This window comes from Haliotis cracherodii, unplaced genomic scaffold (assembly GCF_022045235.1).
Source record: "Haliotis cracherodii isolate W230 unplaced genomic scaffold, xgHalCrac1.p SCAF_3, whole genome shotgun sequence".
Taxonomy (NCBI): Eukaryota; Metazoa; Mollusca; class Gastropoda; order Lepetellida; family Haliotidae; genus Haliotis; species Haliotis cracherodii.
In genome coordinates, this window is record NW_027266286.1 from 1,960,930 (window position 1) to 1,980,453 (window position 19,524).

A 19,524-nucleotide genomic window follows, 5' to 3' on the forward strand; every position below is an offset into this window, starting at 1 on the left:
AGGCCAGATTTGTGTGAGGTAGGAAAATACATTCATTCGAGGAACCGTACAAGGTATTGAGCAAAATGTTGTGGAGAGAACGCTTGGTGATTGAAGTCATCTCAGTTATCGGTACATAGGAAGTCCAAATTGAAGGTCAGCTACCATTAATAACACGTATGTCCCCCGTTGGAAACGATAGAGGCCTGACATCTCCTGCCCATGGAAGAGACGAGAATGCAAATCAGATCCCGGGGAATGGTAGCCCACTCGGCGTGCAACGCAAAAGCCGACTACTGTAACGTTTGGGGCTGTGGTTGACGTCGGCGTAGCCGTCTATCCAACCCATCCTACGTTTTTGTTGTGTAGACAGGCTCTTGTGATCCGTGCTGTATGCGGTCGAGCGTTGTCCTTCTGGAACACACCGTTGCCGTTGGCTGCAATTGGGAGGACGTGTGGTAAGAGAATTTCGTCGATGTATCGTTGAACCGTAAAATTGCCCTGGATATGGACCAAACCTGTACTGCCATGATGAGAGATAGCAGCCCACATCATAACGCTACCCCAAACCAAACCTGTCCACTTCCTGTACGCAGTTTCCGGCGTAACGTTCTCTTCGACGTCTGTAGACCCGTGCTCTTCCATCCCCTCGACGGAGGAGAAATCTTGATTCGTCGCTGAACCAGACATCTCTCCATCGCAGTTGAGGCCATACCCTGTACTGACGACACCAATGTAGTCGTTGTTAACAATGACTCAATATGACGCGTCGAACAGGACGTCTTGCTCGTAGACCTGCTGCTCTTAAACGGTTTCATACGGTCTGGTCGGAGATTCTGCGCAGTCTGGGTATTTGGGATGCGGTTGAGGTGGCTGTGGTCGTCCTTTAACGTAGGTGGCGCAGTCGGATGTAGCGATCTTGGGCGGAGGTGTTTACTCTTGGTCGTCCCGACCTTGGCCGATCACGTGTTGACCCATGCTGTTGAAACCTATCCCATAGCCTTGTGATGGTGCTGGGGGCTACACTGAAAACCCTGGCTACAGCCGATCGGGATTCCCCTACTGCAAACGCTCTATGGCGTTGTTTCTTTGCACTTCTGATAATCTTGGCATGTTGTTGAACTGTCACTGTTCGACTGACGCAGGTGCCAGGAAATCACTTTAATACCGTTCATGTGCAGCTCCATGGCCCTATCGTTAAAGCACTGGGTGCGTTTTCTTCCGAAGCGTACGTGTTTCCCGACACTTTACCACATTAAACCTATACCTTCATTTTACACCTCTTGGTCCGCTAATTTTGCTTTCATGGCCAAAAATATCCGTTTTACGTTTATTTTTTAAAGAGAATATATATATATATATATATATGTTCGCATCTGTATCTTTGATATACAAAATTTAGATATAACGTAAACTGTTACAAGAATTCTTGTTTTCTCCTTTAACTTAGGCATTCAGAGTCGGTCTGTACGGAAGGAAGGTGGTGTGGCTCCTCCCAGCCTGGTTCGACCTCCAGTGGTATACGGGATATAATGACACTGCCAACTGTACCATCCAGGACATCCTGAAAGTGATAGACAACGCCTTCAGCCTAGACAACGTCTACTACAATCCGAGCGACGACGTGTCAATCTCTAACATGACGTCATCGCAGTTCCGGTCAAGATACACGGATCTCTTGAACCGGACAACAAACAACACGTTCACATCCGGGTATGAGCGGGCACCTGCTGCTTATGACGTAATATGGGCAGCAGCCATAGCGTTGAATCAAACCAACAACTATCTAATACAAACCAGTAAGTCATATTTTTATGACTTTTGTAATGTAACATTATACTGGTTGATAGCCCTCACTATAAACAAAGTGAGATCTGAAATCACAATCTTAAATCGAGCGCTATACTATAAAGTATCTGCTTCCCCAATGAGACGACAAAGCTCTCGGAAAGCTGCGAAACGTCCATCTGCATGATCGTCTCATAACATGGATGTGTGTTTCATATATTTGGTCTTTTACTTGGTGACTAAATTCAACAAATATTGCACAAATCTTACATTGCGTGACTGGTCAGTGACGTTGTACGACTTTCACCCGTGTTTTAAGTTATGAGTATCATCAATGCCGGGGCAAGGGTGACCCAGCGGTGACATAAAGCGCCACCATTCGCTGTGCAGAGTTGCGTCCCTTAATCGTGCCAGAGTCACCTGATCAAAGGTTCAAATCCCAGATTCGTCTTCTTATGATGCTTGGTTTGTTAGCACCGACCCACTTCTTATTGCGTTGTCAAAGTAGTAAATGATCTGCAGCGGTGTCTCTTTGGACTATCTCCCACATGAAACTGAGAAGCCCTGATATGACTGAAAACTATTCAAGGTGGGTCAGCCACTCTCAAACTCCACCATCACATGTATGTTATGCATCTTTTTATCTTACTCTATTCATCAGATGACTCCCTTAAAATCGAAAACTTCACATACACGGACAAACGACTGGGACAGCTGATATTTGACAACGTCCGCAAACTTAATTTCACTGGAATTCCCGGCAATGTACAGTTTGATGACCATGGAGACCTGAAGAGTTTAATCAGCATACGTGTGTTACGAGGTTAGTGAATCCTTGAATGGTGTTTGAATGGATGGGAATTAATGTACAACTCACACGTTATTCGTCAGTATGTCATTGTTGAAATAGCTTGTTTATTTGGTTTTAATGCTCAATGACATTCCAGCTATATAATTGAGGCCTGTAAATAATCGAATCTAGTCCTGACAAAGGCTGATCAATCTTATGAGCATGGATTTACGCCGACAGGTTATAATGACACGCAGTCAACCAAGATATCTGGACTGACATCCTGATCCATTTAGTCACCTATTAGGACCAGGATAGGTTTCTGGGGACCGATTCGAACCCAGTATCCCATTAGGTCGAAATGACTTTTAGATTTGAATTTGTTTTTTAGAAATGGAAAGTGATTTGTACAGATCTAAACAGGCGAGGATCGTGTTACCATGCACAACGTATGGATTACTTTCTGATGCAAATTGTGTGAGTGGCGGGTGTTTCCGGCGGGGCAGGACATGCTTCCCCTGATCGAGAACACCTGTTGTCATCACTAATTGTCCATTCATTTCACCTCTGTTTTGGCTTTTACGCCCAAGTGTATCTGTTTCGGCAGGTTATTCTCTGGTTATGACGTTTTATATTGATCATCCGATGTACTTATTTATGACAAAGCTTGTTCATCCGATGCATAAGTTTATAACGATTCTTGTTTATCTGATGTATTAGTTTAAGGCGATGCTTGTCCATCTGATTTTTAGTTAATAACGATTTCTGTTTCTCAGATGTAATAGTTAATAACGATACTTCTTCCTATGATATTAGAATTTATACGACTCTGTAAACTCTAATTGTCATCCTTGCAGACTCGACCCACATCCGAGTGGGAGTAGGAGACACGACTGACCGCGCCATACAGTGGCTGATGCCATCCACAGATTTCACTGTGTTCAGAGGTACGTAAACCATGTACGAAAATGTGGCAGGTTTGTTTCGATTTAAGTACTTTTGTAGAATTAATATTCTGAACTATTATTTGAACTCTAAACTATCGAAATATCATTGTTTACAGGGACATTATAGGACAGAGTGTCTGCGCTAAATTGTTGTTGATACTGTGTTACAATGTTAACATGCGCCTAGTTCCTCATAAGATCTTAGTTTGTCCTATCCCTGTCTGTGTCTTGCTTTGATGCTACATCCAGATAACACTGCCGTCATCCGATGTATAGGTTACGTGATGATGTTAAGATAATATCAATTGTTTACTGATCTCGATCAGTTTTAGTGTCAATTACCAGTCTGAGACCTAGCCATATATGATCTGATAGCGTTTCGTAAATCTCTCGTGGAGCCTCGGCAGCTGCAATTGGGAAAGGTTCAGATAATGTCAAGGTGTCGCCTTTCAAGTCCTAGAAATTTAGAGCAGTGTTCCCCGTGTTATTCAATATAACCATGGATCTAGTTTGGTATGATTTCTATCTTTTTAACATGCCAGATGTATCGCCATAACATCAATATCAATATCTGTTGCATTTGTAGATGGGCGTTTCTTATGTAACCGTGTATAGAGATATGACACATAGGTACCAGAAATTTTTGTGTCTGATTCTGGTACCCATCCTTAATTGCGTTGTCATATCTCTTTATTCGTATATAAATACACGATTACATGGGAAACGCTTATCTACAAATGTGGTATACATGTTAAATTGCGGTATGATATCTCAGTGGGTTAGCATTTTAGAACCTGCACACACACACACACACACACACACACACACACACACACACACACACACACACACACACACACACACACACACACACACACACACACACACACACACACACACACACACACACACACGGACAAACACACGCTCGCTGCTTTTATGACGTGGATTGCGTGAGGATGGTGGAGAGGGTCATCACGCTGCTGGCATGACGTCACATATATTTATGAGCGTGGTATTTGTAGATGGGTGTGTCCCCAAGGACAGCTTTAGGGTGGAAGAGAAGGTCATCACGATGCTAGTGTGACGTCACATATATTTATGGGCGTGGTATTTGTAGATGGGCATGTCCCCAAGGACAGCGTAAGGGTAGCGGAGAGGGTCATCACAGTGCTGATATGACGTCGCATATATTTATCGGTGTGTTATTGTAGATGGGCGTGTCCCCGTGGACAGCGTGAAGGTGAAGGAGAGGGTCATCACGCTGCTGATATGACGTCACATATATTTATCGGTGTGTTATTGTAGATGGGCGTGTCCCCGTGGATCGCGTTAGGATGGTGGAGAGGGTCATCAGGCTGCTAGTTGACGTCACATATATTTATAGGCGTGGTATTTGTAGATCGGCGTGTCCCCGTGGATGGCGTGAGGGTGGAGGAGAGGGTCTTCACGCTGCTGGTATGACGTTATATATATGTATGGGTGTGGTATTTGTAGATGGGCGTGTCCCTGTGGATGGCGTGAGGGTGGAGGAGAGGGTCATCACGCTGCTGGTATGACGTTATATATATGTATGGGTGTGGTATTTGTAGATGGGCGTGTCCCTGTGGATGGCATGAGGGTGGAGGAGAGGGTCTTCACGCTGCTGGTATGACGTTATATATATTTATGGGTGTGTTATTGTAGATGGGCGTGTCCCCGTGGATGGCGTGAGGGTGGAGGAGAGGGTCATCACGCTGCTGGTATGACGTTATATATAGTTATGGGTGTGTTATTGTAGATGGGCGTGTCCCCGTGGATGGCGTGAGGGTGGAGGAGAGGTTCATCACGCTGCTGATATGACGTCACATATATTTATGGGTGTGGTATTTGTAGATGGGCGTGTCCCCGTGGATGGCGTGAGGGTGGAGGAGGGGGTCATCACGCTGCTGGTATGACGTTATATATAGTTATGGGTGTGTTATTGTAGATGGGCGTGTCCCTGTGGATGGCGTGAGGGTGGAGGAGGGGGTCATCACGCTGCTGGTATGACGTTATATATATTTATGGGTGTGTTATTGTAGATGGGCGTGTCCCTGTGGATGGCGTGAGGGTGGAGGAGGGGGTCATCACGCTGCTGGTATGACGTTATATATATTTATGGGTGTGTTATTGTAGATGGGCGTGTCCCTGTGGATGGCGTGAGGGTGGAGGAGGGGGTCATCACGCTGCTGGTATGACGTTATATATATTTATGGGTGTGTTATTGTAGATGGGCGTGTCCCTGTGGACAGCGTGAGGGATGGAGGAGAGGGTCTTCACGCTGCTGGTATGACGTTATATATATTTATGGGCGTGGTATTTGTAGATGGGCGTGTCCCCGTGGACAGCGTGAGGGTGGAGGAGAGGGTCATCACGCTGCTGGTATGACGTTATATATATTTATGGGTGTGTTATTGTAGATGGGCGTGTCCCCGTGGATGGCGTGAGGGTGGAGGAGAGGGTCATCACGCTGCCAGTGCCGTTGTACATCGCCATGTGTTGTCTGGCTGGAGCCGCCATGGTGCTGGCCATTGCTTTCCTTGTGTTCAACGTTGTCTGCAGAAATGAAAGGTAAAGTATGTCATGATAAGCTGAATAAACCACAAGTTTGGATATTTGTCCATTACATGGGCGAGAGTACTGTTTTGTCACGAAAAGGCTTCATAAGGTGGAAAACATATTATAGAATCAATTTCAGTTCTGGTATATTTCCGTGTGAATTGTTTCAGGAGGAACTAAAATTTAAATACATTGTCAGTGAGGTGAACATATCACTTAAGATATGTTGCTACTGTCAGCTCGTTGTTGAGATGACTATTTGATAATGCTATAACACCAATTATGTCAGTGGAGGAAGTATATGATCATATGAAAGACGAGAATAACCGATTGCAATTGATAAACATATAGCTGAGGGTGTAATAATTAATAAAAGCAACAAAACTCTCTTCATCATCATAAGACATATCTGCTAAAACCGTAGTACATTGTACAATTCCCGCTGTATCATGTGCATGTGTTGATAAATCACTATCTACTAGTGATGATACCAGGTGTTCGCGAAAAGTGATTGTATCCTGCTCCAAAGGCAAGTCAACGGTTCACCTGAAAAAACATGGAGGTCAAAATTGGGAATTGCATCGGACCTCACTGCCTCCGCACATCTACCATAAACAATCGTCGTATGCTTACTTTCCAGGATAATTAAGATGTCCTCCCCCAACCTGAACAACGTCATCCTCAGCGGCTGTGTCATCACCTACACAGGGGTGTTCCTGACCGACCTCAACAGTGGCAGCAGTCAGTGTCAGGTAATACACAGACTGTGATGTACCGTTCACTGCTATACGGTAGACTACGGTACCTTGTGACACCAGCCAGTGTCAGGTAATACACAGACTGGGATGTACCGTTCACTGCTATACGGTAGACTACGGTACCTTGTGACACCAGCCAGTGTCAGGTAATTCACAGACTGGGATGTACCGTTCACTGCTATACGGTAGACTACGGTACCTTGTGACACCAGCTAGTGTCAGGTAATTCACAGACTGGGATGTACCGTTCACTGCTATACGGTAGACTACGGTACCTTGTGACACCAGCTAGTGTCAGGTAATACACAGACTGGGATGTACCGTTCACTGCTATACGGTAGACTACGGTACCTTGTGACACCAGCCAGTGTCAGGTAATACACAGACTGGGATGTACCGTTTTTTCATCGTCTGCTATGCGGTAGACTACGGTACCTTGTGACACCAGCCAGTATCAGGTAATACACAGACTGGGATGTACCGTTCACTGCTATACGGTAGACTACGGTACCTTGTGACACCAGCCAGTGTCAGGTAATACACATACTGGGATGAACCGTTCACTGCTATGCAGTAGACTACGGTAAATTGTGGCAGCAGCATGATATCTGGTAAAACAAATACTGGTATTTATCACATAATGGGTAGGTATCTCTGCAGGATAAAGCCAACGGATAAAAACGATATCCGCTGGGGTCATATGCGGATAGAGATGTATTAGGAAAAAACAATATGTATTTAACTCGCCAAGGCTCGCTAAATACAATGTTTATTCCTAACACAGGATATTTACCATTCCCAAACACACAAGGGTGATAACCTCTATGTACTGTTGACTGCTATATGGTAGCAGCATGATATCCGGTAATATAAATCCTATATACATTGTACTACAAAGGAATTCATACAGATTGACGAAAAACAAGGGTTGCTAATTTGCAGTTTGAATTTTGAATTTTGAATGTTAAATATTGAATAGAAAACTTTCTTCGACCTTGAAACGCTCTATTGAGTTAGTCTATGAGTCTATTCGTCACGTTTTACAGAGGAAAATGATTTTTCATTTATGTCTCCCTGGAACTGACTATGTCACGGTCAGCTGATATCAGCTTAAATGTCTGTAGGATTCTTCTAATTTTTCTTATCCAAAAGACCACATTAGCCTATCATGTCATAATAATGCATTCTTGTCCATAATGCAATTTAGAAAATTGCCGTATAAACCATGCATACCTCAGAGTTCAGTAGATTTATTCGCCATTTTTTTACAAGTCCTAAATAAATAGCTGTCATAGTTTATTTCCTTCACAAAAAAGTTACGTGCTTTATGGGATTGCCTAAAAGTCGGGCCGGGCCGGGCCAAGACGGGCCAAAGTGGTATTGGCTAATTACTCCATTATCGGCGACCATACCTACATATTACTGATGCAACATACACACGTTATTAATGAACAATCACCAACTAAGAACGTGTAACATAATTAAGTGATTCGGAGTACATCGCTTGAAAACCAGAAAGTGGAGCTAGGTAACATGCAAACGGGCAATCGTTAAACGAAATAGGATTTGAAACGTATCAAATACTTCTAGCTATCGTGATACAAAATTCTATCTGTCGGCATAGCGTTTACATTTATAGGACAGTACTATATCTAAGTAAACACCACTTAATAATGTCACTGTTTATCGTGTTTAAAGCAGACAGGTTGGTTAAAGTAGACCTCTTCTCCCCATACTCTCAACAGTCTCACAGGTGTTCGGTCCGACTTGACCCGGGCTGTCACAATCAACTTTAAACACACAGATGTATCATCAAATGTGTTTACATCTATAGACTAGTATTATATCTACCTATATACCACTTTCTAATATCTCAGATCGCGGTATGTAAAGAAAACAAAGTGCTCAAAGTGAAGCCCTTTTCCCTCTCCATTCTCAACATAGTCTCCATCAAAATTGTTTGGCTTGTGTTGGGTCCGACTTGGTCCGGGCTGTCAAAATCAACTTTAAACGCACAGATGCATCAACAAAGGTGTTTACATCTATCGAATAGTATTATATCTACCTATATACCACTTTATAATGTCACGGTACATCGCATTGAAAGAAAACTGATCCGTTAAAGTCAAACACTTTTACTGTATTTTCTTAAGAAAATCTTTGTCAGAAGTGTTCGGTCCGACTTGGCCCGGGCTGTCAAAATCAACTTTAAAACAAAGATGTATCATCAAATCTATAGATTAGTATTATATCTACCTTTATACTTTTTTATAAAGTAAGGTGCTCAAAGTGAAGCCCTTTTCCCTCTACATTCTGAACATAGAAGTGTTTGGCTCAATTCTCATATTGTTTCCTCATCAATATAATACATTTGTTTTAATGTGCCTTCTCTGTATGTTGAATGTACTTGTGTGTTTTGCAATTATTGTGCATATATTTTGTAATTGTGATAGTGAAATATTGCAACTGTTTCTTCATGGAATGTAACGCAATACATATCTCATCTTCAACATCTTTGTTGCATGATAGTTTGTTACAGTTGTGTACGGGGGCACGGTTGGGCAAAGTCGCCTTGTGCTCTGCAATTCGCAATGCAGAGTTGTGTCCCTTGGGCACACCAGAAACCTATGACAGTGTGTTCGAATCCCGGTTCGCCCCGATTGTGTTGTCAGCACTATACCCGTGCTCATGGGTTTCACCAAAATGGTGAACGTCTAAGACCTGCATCACTTCGGGCTTTCCTTCCATATCAACCTTACACGCCGTGATATAACTGGAATTATACTATTCAAAGCGGCGTTAAACCAATCTCACTCACTCACTACTCTTGTGTACGGTTTCGTTTGGTTAACTGGGTTAATGTTGTGATTACTTCCGGTTTAAATTTGAAGTAAGTTTAGAGTGAGTGAGTATGGTTTTACGCCGCTTTTAGCAATATTCCAGCAATATCACGGCGGGGGACACCAGAAATGTCAGGAATCGAACCCAAGTCTTCGGCGTGACGAGGATGTTTAGAAGAATGTTACTATGTTCAAACCAAACATCGTGCATATATCATGCAACCGAATTATTTTTCAGGAATATAATTGCAAACTACGGGCCAACATGTTCATTTCCAATGCATCCAGAAGCAAAGAAGTTAAAACAACTGTCAATATAATAAACCATGCAGAACCGTAAACCGCCGTATGAAACGGTATGAATCATACTTTACATACAGGGAACTACTTGAAACTGTGCTCAAATCTGCACAGCAAGCACCATACATATGATTGTGAAGACAACTTATTACAAATTTCTGATATCAAACCCGTTGTTTTACATGTGTTGTTTATTGAACAAAGTCATGCTTCATAGAAGCCTGGTATTTAATCGTGTTGAACAATAAGTTGCAGCAGTGTGAAAGGAGAAAAACTGAGTGCGCGTTACATGCTAGACCAGAATTCCTCCCTGGAACCATTATCGCTGGCTGCCTGAATAACATACGATATATTGCAAAGCTAGTGCGCAACAGAGCTATTCGGGTAAGGGATACAGCTTGAATAAGATACGATGCACATCATTGCAAGGTCACGCGTGTTAAAGCTCTATACTACGCATACAGTTAGAGGAGATAATCGCTCAATGCGCAATAGTTTATTCTTACAAAATATAGACCGGTCAACTTTAACGAAAGGAGATATACACTCTTCGAAAAGAGAAACGCACAGGTAGATTTGTAGTAAATTTATTGTACCTAATAAAGTCGATGTATTTAATACCATATATATAAATATGAAATTTTGGAGTCCGATAGTCACATGTTGTCGTTGTACAAAGGCATTGAAAACTGTTCATTGTCATGTCACATAAGGCCACAAGGGTGCGCCGAACTCCGTATCTCGTGTGGCCGCCCTTGGTAGCAATCACGGCTCTGCATGTCACCAGCTGTCAACATACAAAACAGAATAATACATCAAGATGGCAGTTTTCATGTACAGATTAAGTATTTTAAGTAAATTAAAGATACATATATCTAGATATTGTACACATCTTTAAGTGGCTTGGAAATACTTAATCGTTACATGGAAACTGCCATCTTGATGTATTATACTGTATTGTATATTGACAGTTTTGGATTAATTGTTACCAGATGGCTCCAGCTGGGGTAGCAGACGACACACTTTCCAACAATGGGGAACAGGGTAAAAATATGAGCAGGCTGGTTATCATCGAGCAGACGACTCACCAGTCTAAGCTGTATTGAAAAAACACTATTAATTCTCAACCTTATATACTTATCAGTGGGATATTCTGTTAATAATCTCTCATACTTCAATTGAATGGTTCTGTACATTCTATCAATGTTTATTTGTACAAAGCTGTTTTATGTATGTACAGAACTGAGGCACTAATAAATTATTGTCTGTCTGTCTATCATGTATACCGTACAATTAATCACACAGAAGCTTCACTTTGAGCTCCTTGTTTTCGTTAAATACCGCGATCTGAGACACTATAAAGTGGTATTTAGGTATATATAATACTTGTCTATACATGTAAACAAATTTGATGATACATCTGTGTGTTCAAAGTTAATTTTGACAGCCAGGGCCAAGTCTGCACAACACAAGCCAAACACTTCTGATAGAGACTACGTTGAGGATGTAGAGGGAAAAGGGCTTCACTTTGAGCACCTTGTTTTCTGTAAATATATGAGACACTATGAAGTGGTATACAGTTAGAAATAATACTAATCTATAGATCTGAATCCATGGCATGATACATATATGAGGTCTAAGTTGATTTTGACAGCCCGGGCCGAATCGGGGCAAACACATGTGACAGATGTTCTTGAGAAAATTCAGTAAAAGTGCTTGACTTTAACGGACCCGTTTTCTTTAAATGCGGTGTTCTGTGACATTATAAAGTGATATGTAGGTAGATATAATACTAGTCTATAGATGTAAAAACATTTGATACATCTGTGTGTTTAAAGTTGATTATGACAGCCCGGACCAAGTCGGACCGAGCACAGACCAATCACTTCTAATAAAGAAAGTTGAGAATGTAGAGGGAAATGGGCTTACCTTTGAGCACCGTGTTTTTCTTTAACTACTGCAATATGGGACACTAAAGTGATATATAGGTAGATATAATACAAGTCTTTAGGTGTAAAGAATGTTCAGTAACTTTAGAAATGTCAGGACAGTTATTAATACGTGTCGTGTCAGCCCTATGAGATTCGCGAATATCCACTTCCAGAAAACATCCTGTGTTGGTTTAACATAAATTAGTAAAGGTTAATAAGGGATGCCCAACACGTTAATTAATGAAAGAAGAGTAGTCAAAACACTGTCGTTTCCTGCCCAGGACGTCACACCCCTACACGCTAAAGTCGGTGAGAAACCTTCTCATCAAAGAAAAACACTTTCAAGACACTGATTTTTATAAGAGGACTCACGGTATGTAGTCATAATTATCAATTTATTACATTGTTAAAGATGCATTTTGATTCAAACTCAATTAAATGAGACAAGCAATACGTTTGTGGACATTTGAGATCGGCCGAGATATGTACGTTTCGTTTAATTATTCTGCAATCCATTTTTAGCCTTACCCGTTGGTCCGGCCCGGCCCGACTTTTCTTGGCCCGAGTTTTAGGCAATCCCGTGCTTTATTGGCTAAAAAAGTAATTCCAAGGACAAACCTGAGTTCTGAAATTCTGTACACAGTTTCATCCTGCTAGTACTTCTAAAATCCAGCTCCATCTGCCTTGCATACACAATGCTGCCAGAATTTACTTCAAGTGGCAGGTTGGCTGTTGCAGGTATTCCAAGCTAGGATCTTTGTCTTGACGATTGGTTTCTCGATGACATTTGGTGCCCTGTTCGCCAAGACCTGGAGGGTGTACGTCATCTTCACCACCAACTTCAAGGTCACAACTAACAAGGTAATCCATTCAGCTTCGTAGGTTAGTAACAGTAACGCCGCAGTACGTACTAACCCAGCTATGTCACGGGGTCGGTATTCCAGCTACATCATCCAAGTCTCAGCGACTGACCACCGAGCCAATGTACTCGCTTCTGACGACCAGCAATGAGTCCCTAGGACCTATTCGAGCCCTGTTTCGACATCGACCAATCTATCTTTGGTGGTACCAGTTTTCGTGTTACATCGTATAAACGTACTCCTTGTAAGGATTGAATGATTATATACTAATAGCTCCTTAAGGTACATAAGACACTTTAAACTTTGGACAATTTGACTTTTATTTATAAGGGCTTACCGAGCCTGGAGCCTGTCTCCGATGGTCATGAAGATGATGTAAGCTGCCACTTTTACCTTTGTCAAGCTTTCCAGAATGTCATTTCTGTCAGCTTGAGCTATTAAGGCTTCTGGTAACCTGACTTCTGGTAAATATATGGGCTGACATCAACGTTCAAGACACCCCTTTCCATGAATGGAAGTCAGTTTTACGATTGCGACCACAACATGAGCATGTGTTTATAAATCAATATAAAATACGATGACACCATCTGTTCGAGAAAGGAATATACTGTCTTACCGGTGGAACCCTTCACAAACACATGCAAAGGCATGTCAAATGTTTACCTGAACAACTACGGGAGCATGTCGTACATCTTTTCCCCATGAAACGTACGTGCAGCTGTAATTAGTTTGAATCCTCAATCACAGCAGAGACATGATGACATTCAAATATTTTGATAAATCAATTTATAGGTTTACAAGGACTGGAGTCTTTTTCTGCTGGTCGGGATACTGGTTCTGGTGAACTCTGGGATCCTGCTTGCCTGGATACTCATGGACTCTATCACCATCACCCATCACACACTGACACCTGAAGTGAGATGTAGTTATAATCACCCATCACACACTGACACCTGAAGTGAGATGTAGTTATAATCACCCATCACACACTGACACCTGAAGTGAGATGTAGTTATAATCACCCATCACACACTGACACCTGAAGTGAGATGTAGTTATAATCACCCATCACACACTGACACCTGAAGTGAGATCTTGATAGTTATTATCACCCATCACACACTGACACCTGAAGTGAGATAAAGTTATTATCACCCATCAAACACTGACACCTGAAGTGAGATATAGTTATAATCATCCATCACACACTGACACCTGAAGTGAGATAGCTATTATCACCCACCAGACACTGACACGTGACGTGAGATATAGTTATTATCACCCATCACACAATGACATGTGAAGTGAGATATAGTTATTATCACCAACCCGACGCGGACACCTATACTGAGATATAGTTATTATCACCCACCAGACACTGACACCTGAAGTGAGATATAGTTATACTAATCCATCACACCGCTGATTTGATACATCTAAACAATCTAATACCAACATGGTGGAAGATGCCTTTTTAACATTAAAGGTAACCCAAAGACAAACGCAACTATTCAATTTCCAACAGTGCTTAATCATTTATTGTGTAGCGTAGTTTGATATACAATTATCAATCCCACACCCACATTTCGAAAATCGCTATCTTAACACTTGATTCTAATATTTCCAGACAGTAACAGATGCTGATGTCCTAATCCAGCCCGTGGTACACCTGTGTAGCTCACCGAACAGCAAGTTCTACATTGGACCCATCCTCGGTGTGCTGGGGACACTGCTGCTGTATGGAGTCTTCTTAGCCTGGGAAACCAGGAAGGTAGAGCAGAGGCTGAAACGTTGACAAGCCAAATTTTGTATCAGTCACATGACTTAACAAGATGTACTTTTAAAGCATTAACGTGAACTATTCTTATTCGGAGGCGGTCGCATGAGCTACGTGCTCTGGGAACATCAACTCATAAATCATGTATTCTTCAACTTTGTACAAATACTTACTGATGAACTACACGTTCCTCTTCGACTCTCTCTCTCTTTCGCATATACAGTCGCATCCTCCTTCAGTCTCCTAAAATCGTTAAAATGTTCTCACAAGTCGATATAGTACATACGTACATTTCTAAACAATTGGGGGCGGTGAGCTAGCCTAGTGATTAAAGCGTTCGCTCGTCACGCTGAAGACTCGGGTTCGATTCCGCACATGGGCACAATGTGTGAAACCCATTTCTGGTGTCCCCCGGCGTGATATTGCTGGAATATTGCTAAAAACGGCGTAAAACCATACTCACTGATTCACTCTAAACAATTGCCACTTTGTATCATAGCACATGTCAAATGTCTAGCGACTATGTCAATTAACTTGCAACTCGAATGCATTTTAGGTACACGTGGAGGTATTGAACGACTCTCGCTACATCGGGATGTGCATCTACAACACCGTAGTCCTGGGGGTGATGGGGGTCTTCGCGTTTCTCGCCCTCAGGAAGGAGGTCCTCATACACTATTCAGTGGAATCGACTGTCACCATCCTCGCAACCGCAGTCACCCAGACGCTCATCTTTGTCCCCAAGGTAACAGTGAGCTATCTAGGTATAACATACAAAACTCTTGTAGGCACTAGAGGAGAGATGTAATAAAATGGCAATGCACGTTGTTGTAAATACATGACCAATAATTACACGTTGAATTTTTCAAGAATCATAACCAATTGACAATTTTTTATTTAAAGCCCCGTATAGACAGAAAGATCAATTATTTTGTATTTTTATCTTTTCAAGTCATGTCGGAATCTCTACATCCAAACTCCAAATGGTGCATACGACGGCTGGTCAAAAAGTTCTAAGCCTAACAAACAAACCCAACAAATGTTTTTAATTGTATTTTTCAACCAAATCTCCCTGCTTTTCAATTCACTTCTCATATCGATAGTGAAACCCATTCACAGAATCTTTGAGCTTTCAGTTTAGGAAATAGGTTGAAATCACTTGGTGACAGGTCTGGCGAGTATTGAGGGTAAGGAAGCTCTTCGAACCCACATTTTCACACAGCAGCCTTTGCGAGTCGAGAGGTGTGAGAAGAGGCATTGTCACGAAGTAGTAAAACTCCAGCAGTCAGCATTCCTTGCCACTTTTCTTTGATAGAATCTCCCAGGCGATGTAGCAAATCAGCATATTGGTGGACCAATTTTCCATCACCCCTTACTATTCTCTTTTTTATTCTCCTCCTAAATAATCTTTTAATTTTTCTCTGGCAATGTCAGTTCTGTTTTCCTTAAGATCGGAATTTAGAAACGTTGGCATTCAACGAGCAGATATCTTATCTATCTGTAAATGTTCATGAATAGTAGTTTCAATGGATCCATGGGTTAGACCTGTGTCTCAAGTTTTATCTGACAGCATAAGTTTTTTCTATCGCCTTGATTGAATCGTCATCGATGGAAGTTTAGGGACGTCAAGACCTAGGATCATCATCAAGGTTTGTTGTCCCTCCTTTGTTTAACAAAGCTGCCAAACAAAACAGTGGAATAGCTAGGGCACTTATCCTCCTAACACTTGTGACATGCGGTCATGAATATCTTGGTCAGTACTTTTCTCTAAATGTCAAAAACTTGATGACTGCTCGGTACTCGTTCTTTTCCATTCTGTGTCCATTTGGACCCTCACCAAGTTCATCCGGCTGTCACCAATATACAAATACACTTGCAATGAACTACTCACACAATGTACTACATTGACTAGTTTACTTTGTTATGGCCCATAGTTGACAGTTCATAAGGGTATATCTTTGGACCAGCCTTCGTATTATTTATAAGGGTTTTTTTTCTGTTTCTACGACAACGCATATGTTATTAAAATCCTGATCACCATGTGTACTTGTAGATCAATGCCTACAGGAATGAGAATCGTCTTCAGAAGGAAAGAGCTCCATCGGTTGTGAAGACCATGCAGGATCTCTCTCAGGATTCATTTGACGGAACACCAACCAATCATGGGAGCTATGAAGATTCATCCGAATTCATACCCTCAATTCAGGGGACTTATCCCGAATTAACTGAAGCCACCCAAGCAATGCAGTCCCACGAACAGCATATTTGATGCCCGTTACGATCATGTGTGACGTTACAATTTTTGGCACAGTGCATTGTACACGGGGGAGAGACCTCATTGTTCAGGAGACTTTGTTTTAATCTCTAAACAACATTCATCACTGATTATCATTTGATTCAAAGACGATATTCGAACTCCATTAAAACAGGTTTGGTTTCTATCTCCCACATTCCCACAGTCATACATCCCTCAACATGTTTTTTTCCGAAACTATGAATGCTATGTACATCTTCATATGTGGATTTATATCGTGGGGTTAGGAAGCTTTATAATTTCTCAAATTCAAGATTACTTTAATATTGTTGTTTGTTTGTTTGTCTGTTTGTTATTTCACGCAACACTCAGCAATATTCCAGCTATATGACGGCGGTCTGTAAATTGACATCATGAGCATCTATCCACGCAATTGGGATACGATGGCATGCATCAACCAAGTCAGCGAGCCTGAGCAACCGTTCCCGTTAGTCGCCTCCTATGACAAGCATAGTCGCCTTTCACAACAAGCATGGTTTGCTGAAGATCTATTCTACCCCGGCTCTTCACGGGTCTACTTTAATATTGTTAGGAATTTGTAAATATAATATAACCCGGTATTCCCTGATAACGCTTCTGTATGTAAACATAAGTACTATGTATATGATTTGTTCATCATATGATTTATTCATCATCTATGAAGGACAAAGCCAGTCATTAAGTAATAATAATAAGAAACAGATAAAATGAACATGCTTTTCTCGATTTAGGAAGGCATTTCAAAAAGTAAACTTTAAACATCGTAAACATCGATAGCTGTTTCACAAGTCATGTACATTAATATAATATAACGGGTGAAAAGAATAATGAACGGACACTCTCTTTTTCTCACATTTTTCTGACACGTGCTTCCACAGCGTCCATAATAAAATAATGTTTTATCCCAATTGGTGATAAGGGTGCTCATAGTATTTTGATCCATATTTGAATACAAGTAACTGATGAAGGTTGTAATTGTCAACAGTAGCAGTATAATGAGTCTTGGCGGCCAGAAGTTTGTTTGCTTGCTGTTTAACGCCGCAATCAGCAAAATTACAGCTATGACGGCATTCTGTAAATAATCTGGACCAGACAATCCATTGATTGACATCATGAGTATCGATGTACGCAGTTGGGATATGGTGACCATGTCAGCGAACCTGACCACAAGTCCAGTTAGTCGCCGGCAGCCGGAAGTAGTGGAATTTTACAACTTCACTTTGCGTTCAAGTCTTGTTCGCACTCTGAAAAAAAAAATCCACTACTTGGATGGAATGGTGTTTGTATGGGAGAATGAAACTTGCTGATGAGATTTGGAATAGTGTGGCGTATTTATGGAAACTGATGTCTGTCTGAGAATGTTACTTAAATTCAAGGCATCAATTCCCTTGTTTGCAAACTTCAAAACTCAAGGGACATGTGATCTATGTACTGATTTAGTGGAGTAAATTCTGGTTGGTCAACCGTTTCAAAGCAATATTAACAAACTATACTATACAATATTAACTAAACTATATCAAGTCGATACCGTGGGCTCTTTCTGTTTGCAGACCCATCCATCAGCAAATGTTGCTGGAGTCGTTTGATTTCTAATAGTGTCTTCTTTCTCACTTTGTGCAATCTCAACGTTTCCTGGAGGAAGGGCAACACATCTTTCAAAACAATGGTAAAATTTTGGCTTTATACTGACAATGGCTGATTCAATACATTGAGTTTGGCAGTTCGTTGGTTAGAAAGACTGCCAACTTCTTTTATTTGGTCATCACAACCATATGATATTGTTGTACAATTAAATGCAATGACATCCTTTAAGGTCGACTGCATTAAGACTATTAGATGGGTGGTATAGTTTCTCTAATAGCACCTCATTACAGGAGGGATATACAGGCGAACGACGAATGTCTTGATATACATTCAGGCTCATTTTGGAAGCTGTGGAGAGGCAAATGTAATACGTAAGACATTAAGACGTTTCTAATCGTTACGCTGATCAAGAATGTCCTCGGTGTCAACATCACGATCAACATCATATATAACACTTTTGGATTCTTTTGGTACACGGCTTCGTTCTCGTGACACACAAGTTTGCAACTGACAATGTTTTTAGTCGCTTATAAGACTCCCATTGTGGGACTATATCCCTCTCAGAAATGTGCATTACAACCTTCTCCACATGGGAAAGATCTTCAGTAAGCTGAAAGCACCTAGCACTTCTTTGCCAGGGTTGTACAAGATTTTGATAAACGCTCTCCCACTGATGCCACAATTGCTAATCTATGACTCTCAATTTGTAAAACTGTTTTCTGGGCATCTCTGTCACTCTAGTATTTTCAGAACAGTAACTTACTTAATTAGGTATTTCACTTCTCTTGTACAGAAGAATTCCCCGTGAAGTATAAGTAGAGAAATATTGTTTCCAATGAAATAAGAAGTGTGGACATATGAATTGTCATTGAGAACTGACCTGAATGTATATTCGAAAATCCATACAACGCTTACTCCAAATGTGTTATACAGCAGGGTAATGCTATATTCAGAATTGAGAGAACAAAGGATCAACAAGGATTGGATACAGAAGTAGAATATCTAATGAGTGTACAGAATGTAATACTCTAATGATTATTCTCACTATGCAAACTGTTAATATGTACTTTAATATAGAGAGATGTGTTCATTTCTAC

General features: G+C 41.4%; 1 protein-coding gene across 1 annotated transcript; it reads left to right on the forward strand.

Moving 5' to 3' along the window:
- Nucleotides 1-740: 740 nt before the first annotated feature.
- LOC139474122 (gamma-aminobutyric acid type B receptor subunit 1-like) lies at nucleotides 741-16,819 on the forward strand. Its single transcript, XM_071256998.1, has 11 exons — nucleotides 741-800; nucleotides 1,430-1,778; nucleotides 2,429-2,590; nucleotides 3,415-3,504; nucleotides 5,756-5,812; nucleotides 5,946-6,096; nucleotides 6,725-6,836; nucleotides 12,652-12,774; nucleotides 14,401-14,544; nucleotides 15,107-15,295; nucleotides 16,604-16,819. Exons 1-11 carry the CDS (start codon nucleotides 741-743, stop codon nucleotides 16,817-16,819), a joined length of 1,653 nt encoding a protein of 550 aa, XP_071113099.1.
- Nucleotides 16,820-19,524: the final 2,705 nt, after the last annotated feature.

Bases quoted from the DNA above. Each gene is read 5' to 3' on its own strand.
- LOC139474122 (XM_071256998.1), top strand. From the start codon at position 741: ATGACGCGTCGAACAGGACGTCTTGCTCGTAGACCTGCTGCTCTTAAA. The intron at 6,097-6,724 runs GTAAAGTATGTC...CTTACTTTCCAG, and splicing joins GTTGTCTGCAGAAATGAAAG to GATAATTAAGATGTCCTCCC. The intron at 6,837-12,651 runs GTAATACACAGA...TGGCTGTTGCAG, and splicing joins GTGGCAGCAGTCAGTGTCAG to GTATTCCAAGCTAGGATCTT.